Source organism: Myotis brandtii, unplaced genomic scaffold, assembly GCF_000412655.1.
Source record: "Myotis brandtii unplaced genomic scaffold, ASM41265v1 scaffold161, whole genome shotgun sequence".
NCBI classification, from domain to species: Eukaryota; Metazoa; Chordata; class Mammalia; order Chiroptera; family Vespertilionidae; genus Myotis; species Myotis brandtii.
Genome location: NW_005355881.1, coordinates 1183971 through 1190538, shown reverse-complemented (window position 1 = coordinate 1190538; position 6568 = coordinate 1183971). Strand labels below are relative to the sequence as shown.

Below are 6568 nucleotides of genomic sequence, written 5' to 3'. Positions count from 1 at the left end.
GAGGGAGTGGAGTTTCTTTTTAGGGTAACGAAAAGGTTCTAAAATTGATTGTGGTGATGGATGTAGAACTCAATATGCTAACAGCCACTGAATTGTACACTGTAAATGGGTGAATTATAGGGTTTAGCAATGATCCTATATAATAAAGAGCTAATATGCTAATTAGACCAAATAGCCAAATGACCTTCCTGACGAAGCCAGGGCCGGAGGGAAGCCAGTCTGGGTATGGGTGCCTGCAGGCAGCTGGAAGGAAGCAGCCCGGGTCCCAGGTGCCTGTGGGCCGCCCGAGGAAAGCCAGCCCAGGTCCCGGGTACCTGCCGGTGGTTGGAGGGAAACGGTGTCAGCAGCCTGGGAAAGAAGGGCCTACTCTTGCACGAATTTTCGTGCATCGGGCCTCTAGTATCTCAATAAAACGGTTTTGTTTTTTAAAGGGAAAGAATTGAACAACAACAGCAACAAAACAAAATATCCCCCCCTTGGACCCCTGTGCTGGCTACTCCAAACGCTCCTGGGGGCTGTCGACCGCTCGAGCGTAGCCTGTGGCCATAGAAACTAGCTTTATGGCTGTGAACTTGTCCTGGCAGATGGGACAGGGAACGTGTGGGTGGTCCTGACCCTGGTTTATATCAGGGTTTCTTACCTCAGCACTAGTGACCCTTGGACTGGATAATGCTGTTGTGGGGGCTGTGCTGTGCACTGTAAATGTTCAGGGCGCCTCTGGATTCTACCCGCTGGATGCCAGTGTCCCCCCTCCCCCCCACTGCTCCCTCACCAGTCGTGAGCCCCCAGGTGAGACCCGCTGCTTCACGCAGGTGGAGTTTAGAGGAGTGTCATCTAGAAAAGCCTCGGGAAGTGATTGCCTGAATTGTTTCTCTTTTTATCTTTCAGATGATGGATGCAATCAAAGGAACGATGACAGAAATATATAATGACCTTTCCAAAAACACTACTGGAAGCACAATAGCTGAGGTCAGAGATGACGGTTAACTCCCTGTTTGCTGCGAGTGTTTTGTGGGCCGCTGTAGGATGGCGCCATGAAGAAGATTCTCGGGGAAATCCCTCCAGGGCCTGGCCCGGTCGCCAGGCTTGCTCAGCTGATTAGAGTTGTTGGGGAGGGTGTTTCTCATTGAGCCAGAAGGCTGATGCTGTGTGTGATCAGTTCATTTTTCATAAAACCGCCCAAACCAGCGCCTGAGTTAATGCACTGGTGAACCTTGTGCTCCATGCAAAATTGGCTCCTTGGTCTTTTTCTACAAGAGATCCTAGTTGTCTAAGAATGGGTGGTCCGAGCCTGCACAGTTTCTGTGAGGGCCTGGGGAAACCAGTCGTGAAACGCTAAAATGCCCACTTACGAAGTGACCACTTGTAAAAATCGGCCTCCACGAACTTCTCTCTCAGGCGAATTCCCTGCGAGCCAGATGCAGAAAGGGCACCAGGGGAGAGGAGAAGGGGCAGGGTTTCTTGAGGTCGCTGAGAGGGACACGTAGAAAGTGGGAATCCCAGGCAAAGTCATTGCCTGAGGAGGGCGTGGCGGGCCCAGCCTGGCGCTCAGGCGAAGGGAGAGTCTTCAGGAAGGTGCCTCGAGAGGCCTCGGCAGAGCGCAGTGTGGCTAGCAGGCGTAGGAGAGGCCCCAGGAGAGAGCAGCGAGTCACCTGGACATTTAGTTTTCTGAATCCATGTCTTGTGCGTTTGGGTTAACACACTGGCCTCTCTCTGGACGGTAGCCGTGTGGAGAGCAGCTGAGGTCCAGGCTGCCTGCTCTCCTTCACCACCTGACGTTGACCTGACAGCCAGGGAGAGGTCGGGCTCCTGGGCTCCGCGGGTGAGCGGCTCCCAGACCCGCCCTTTACGTCTCTCTCTCTCTGTCATTACAGATTCGCAGGCTGAGGATTGAGATCGAGAAGCTTCAGTGGCTGCACCAGCAGGAGCTCTCCGAGATGAAACACAACTTGGGTGAGGCCCGGGGAGGGGTCTGCCCCGAGCAGGGTCGGGGACGGGGAACGTCCCTGAACCTCTGGAGTCAGGCCCGATGTGAATTGAGTCAGATGTGCACCAGGGGTTGTCCCGCTCCTGGGGGGCCCACCGGGAGGACCCAGGCATGAAAGCAGGTATTAAAGCCGCTCCTTTCCTCTCTGGAAAACACCAGCATCAACAAAATAACGGTAACAGCAGCACCCACAGCTCCGACTTATTAAACTCTTAACCTAGAACCAGAAACCTTCTGAAGCACTTTTTCATAAGTTAGCCAGTTTAATTCTTATGGGAACCCTTGCGACAGAGGGCTCTCCGGTCCCAGTTTTCAGGTGAAACTGAGGCACAGACATGCTAAGGCAGATGTTCAAAATCGTGCCGCCCTGATTCACATCCAGACTTGCCCCCGGAACCGCTGACTGTGGAGTATTCTGACTAAGTTTTGAATGTTGCCCGTGCAGCCCACGCTGGAGACAAAGCTGCCCTGTTGGTCCCTGGATTAGATGGGCTGCTGTTCCACCTACCCTTCTGTGTAAATATTGGTAATTATTTTTTCCCCCAGAGGTAGAGCCTGTTTCTTCCAGACCCTCATGTAATATCAGTCCCAGGGTCAGGATGCTGGAAACAAACGTAGGCTGTCTTTGTTGGGCAGGCATGCCCAGCTGTGCCCACCAGCTCCCCAGGGATAGAAGCGGAAATCACCCCCTGCAAACGGAAATCCTTATGAGGCCAACCAGAGGAGCAGCCCTCCACTCTTTAGCGTGTTACCATCAGGAAGTTGTTGCTTCTTGTTTTTCTAGTCAGGTCAAATAACCTCTCTCTTTTTTTTGTTTGGTCATCTTCACCTGAGGATATTTTTCCATTGTTTTTTAGAGAGTGGAAAGGAGGGAGATAGAGAGGCAGAGAGAGAGAACGTGTTTGTGAGAAAGTCACATCAATTGGTTGCCTCCCACACATGCCGGAACGAGGGCCGGGGATAGAGCCTGAAACGGCTCCTTTACAAGGGATTAATTTTCCTTACTGCTCTGTTTAGGAGGGGGTCCTTCTTTAACTTCAGGAAGAGGATTTTTAGGAATTGAGGAACCATTTATTTTAATGTACAGGTCTCTCCCACGTGAATTGCAAATGGACTTATTGTCTAAAGTAAAAGTAGAAAAATCTCAGTAGATTGAGCAGTTCGATCATTGACCTGTTAGCATAATGATCAACCACAGTGCCCTGTCTCCATTGCCGCTAACCACACCAGAAAGACAGCATGTCTGAGTTCTAGTCCCAGCTCTGCCCTTATTAGCTGTGTGCCTCAGTTTTCTCATCTGTGAAAAGGGTATTATAGTCGTACTTGCCTCACAGGATCAGTATCTGGATTAAATGAGTTAAGATTTCAAAAGTGCTTAGAACACTCTCTGCATATAGTAGGTGCTGTGTAAGTACTCGGTAGAAAAAAAGGCTGGTGCTAATGGTAAAGTTCAGAGTGAGTTTAGTGGCAGTTGTTTTGCGGGTTTATTTGAAGGCTTCCCACAGAACTACTGTGGTGCTGCCTTGATTGCTCTATCATTATTGAGATAATGTCCTGTTAACTGTCATATATGATGAGGCAAATGCCATGCCATTGTGACACGCGCCCATTTTATTTTATTTTTTTAATTAAATCTTTATTGTTCAGATTATTACAGTTGTTCCTCTTTTTCCCCCCCATAGCTCCCCTCCACCCGGTTCCCCTCCCACCCTCTGCCCTCACCGCCCCCCCACTGTCCTCATCCATAGGTGCACAATTTTTGTCCAGTCTTTTCCCGCATCCCCCACACCCATTTCCCCCCCAAGAATTGTCAGTCCACTCCCTTTCTATGCCCCTGATTCTATTATAATCACCAGTTTATTCTGTTCATCAGATTATTTATTCACTGATTTTTCGAATTCACTTGTTGATAGATGTGTATTTGTTGTTCATAATTTGTATCTTTACCTTTTTCTTCTTCTTCCTCTTCTTAAAGGATACCTTTCAGCATTTCATATAATACTGGTTTGGTGGTGATGAACCCCTTTAGCTTTTCCTTATCTGTGAAGCTCTTTATCTCACCTTCAATTCTGAATGATAGCTTTGCTGGATAAAGTAATCTTGGTTACACGTGCCCATTTTACAGATGAAGACGTTGGGGCTCAGGGAGGGAGGGGTGTCGCACAGCCGGGCTATCTCCGAGCCGGGGTTTGCCTCAGATCTGGTCTGAACAACCCCTGCCCGGGCCCAGGGACAGGCGATGGAGCCAGTGTCCTCTCCCCTCCTCTGCCAGAGCTGACCATGGCGGAGATGCGGCAGAGCCTGGAGCAGGAGCGGGACCGGCTCATCGCCGAGGTGAAGAAGCAGCTGGAGCAGGAGAAGCAGCAGGCGGTGGACGAGACCAAGAAGAAGCAGTGGTGCGCCAGCTGCAAGAAAGAGGCCATTTTCTACTGCTGCTGGAACACCAGCTACTGCGACTACCCCTGCCAGCAGGCCCACTGGCCCGAGCACATGAAGTCCTGCACCCAGTCAGGTGCGGCCACGCGGGGCGTCTCCAGCCCAGCTCCCCAGGGACCACAAGCCACAGGAGGCTGACTCGGAGGGGGGCCTTGCCCAGCCCCTCGTCTGTCCGTCACTCAACACACTGTCTCTCTCTCACACACACACACACACACACACACACACACACACACAGCAGCGTGCACACACAGCAACGTGCACACAGCAGCGTGCACACACAGCAGCGTGCACACACAGCAGAGACTACAGGTGCAGGTTTTGGAACCTCTGGATTCTTTGTGTTATTTGCCATGTCTGTGTCCTGTCCCCCATGGCATTGGCGGTGACTGCAGACATCTGCGGTGGTTACAGCGAAGGGGTGGCTACTGGCATCTAGAAGGTAGAGGCCGGGGTGGGGGCACAGGGTGGTTGCCCACATGGAGCATGATCTGATCATTATCTGTCATGAGACCGAAGTGGAGAAAGCCTGCCGTTTAGGGGACCCGGGACTCAGGGCTTTAAGTCGTAAGGATTCCCGTTCTGGTGAAGGAAACGTCTTGCTGTGGAACTGATCCAGTCTTGCAATCTCTTTCTAGCACATGGCACGCAGGTCTCAGCCAGGAGCCTCCGGCAGGAGACACTGTCCCGTTAGAATGGATTAATACTATTTTAAAAACAGTGTTTACAGCTAGCTTTTATTTATGGCAAATAATATTAGCTATATGTGCTTAGAATTAGAAGTGTCCATTTTAAGTATTTAAATGTAAAAGTCATCAATAATATGACAAGGTAGTGTGTCTGTAGATTGGCAGGATTTTCAAAGATGACGGCATAAGAGGCCAGGTTTGAGAAGCACCTTCAATAATCTCCCGTTAAAAATTGTTGTTTTTTCTAAAAAGACGAGTTTAAACCATACATTGCTGTGTCCTTTAACCTTCTTCAGGGAGATTTCTTCTTATAGTGACTTTGAACCTCCCAGGTTCTGGAATGTGTCTGATGACCCCTTGCGTTGTTACGCGACGGCCAGAGTCCCCTTCTGCTCTCCTTTCTTTGCAGCATCATAATGTCCCTCCTCCCGAAATTCTCTCACATCCCTAGTTTTCCAGTTGTCCAAGTTTCTTCTGTCCCCCGAGGCTCCGTGCCTCTGACCATCATGTTGCTTTTCACGTGGATTTCCCCCGCCTTCTCTGAAGGAAGCAGTTGCATGGGGCTAAACTCGTTCTGGAACTAGAACTTAGGAAGCTTGTCATTCTAGGTGAGCAGTAGCTGGCTGCTCACTTGGGCCTTCAGTTATTCTGTGAACATGCTTTCGTCTCCAGAATCATTTAGGAAAACACAAATTCCTATAAGGGTGACCATATTTTCACACAGGTCTGGATTCCAGCTTCTGGAAAACAGGAGGTCTGGCCCCCTTGGGGGGTGGGTCCTGTGCCAAGCCGTGATCCCTGAAGGTCCGGAGGCCACGGCACTCGGCTTACACGTGGCTTCTCTCCCCTTCACCCCCAGCTACCGCCCCTCAGCAGGAAGCGGATTCCGAGTCGAACACAGAAACACTAAACAAGTCCTCCCAGGGGTCCTCCTCCAGCACACAGGCCGCCCCTTCAGACACAGCCAGCGCCTCGAAAGAGAAGGAGACATCTGCTGAGAAGAGCAAGGACAGCGGCTCGGTGAGCACCCGCACGCCATGGGGCGATGCCGATCCACGGGGCCAGGAGAGTCTGTTCCTGTCCCCAGGCCTGCCTCCCTGAAACTCGCCCGATGCAGTAGATGGTCCGTCTTCACGGTGGGGCAGTCAGGCTGCGGGTGGGGACGGGTCTTAGCAGGTGTTAGCAGGTCGCCTTCTCACCGGCGGGCACCCGGGCAGGGGCAGAGGAGTATGGAGTCCAGGGTGACACTCGTGTGACTCGACAGCTGCTCCCGGCGACTCGAGGTTTAGAACAGCGTTGTCTAGGAGAACCTTCGGTGGTGAGGGGCTGCTCTGAGTCTGCGCTGCCCAGTCTGCAGCCACGAGCCACACGGGGGTGTGAGTTACTCTGATGCCCATAGTCGCATGTGACTCGAGGCTGCGGTGGGGGAGTGGAGGCCGCATCTCTCCCTGCCCCG

General features: G+C 51.7%; 1 protein-coding gene across 10 annotated transcripts in view; it reads left to right on the top strand.

Moving 5' to 3' along the window:
• Positions 1–6568, top strand: part of ZMYND8 (zinc finger, MYND-type containing 8) — a 117383-nt gene that overhangs the window by 102009 nt on the left and 8806 nt on the right. For all 10 annotated transcript variants that reach the window (XM_014536371.1, XM_014536379.1, XM_014536378.1 and 7 more), the window contains 4 exons: positions 889–969; positions 1875–1953; positions 4260–4499; positions 5972–6132. In XM_014536371.1, coding sequence (XP_014391857.1) covers positions 889–969; positions 1875–1953; positions 4260–4499; positions 5972–6132 — 561 coding nt within the window. The remainder of the gene's footprint in view (positions 1–888; positions 970–1874; positions 1954–4259; positions 4500–5971; positions 6133–6568) is intronic.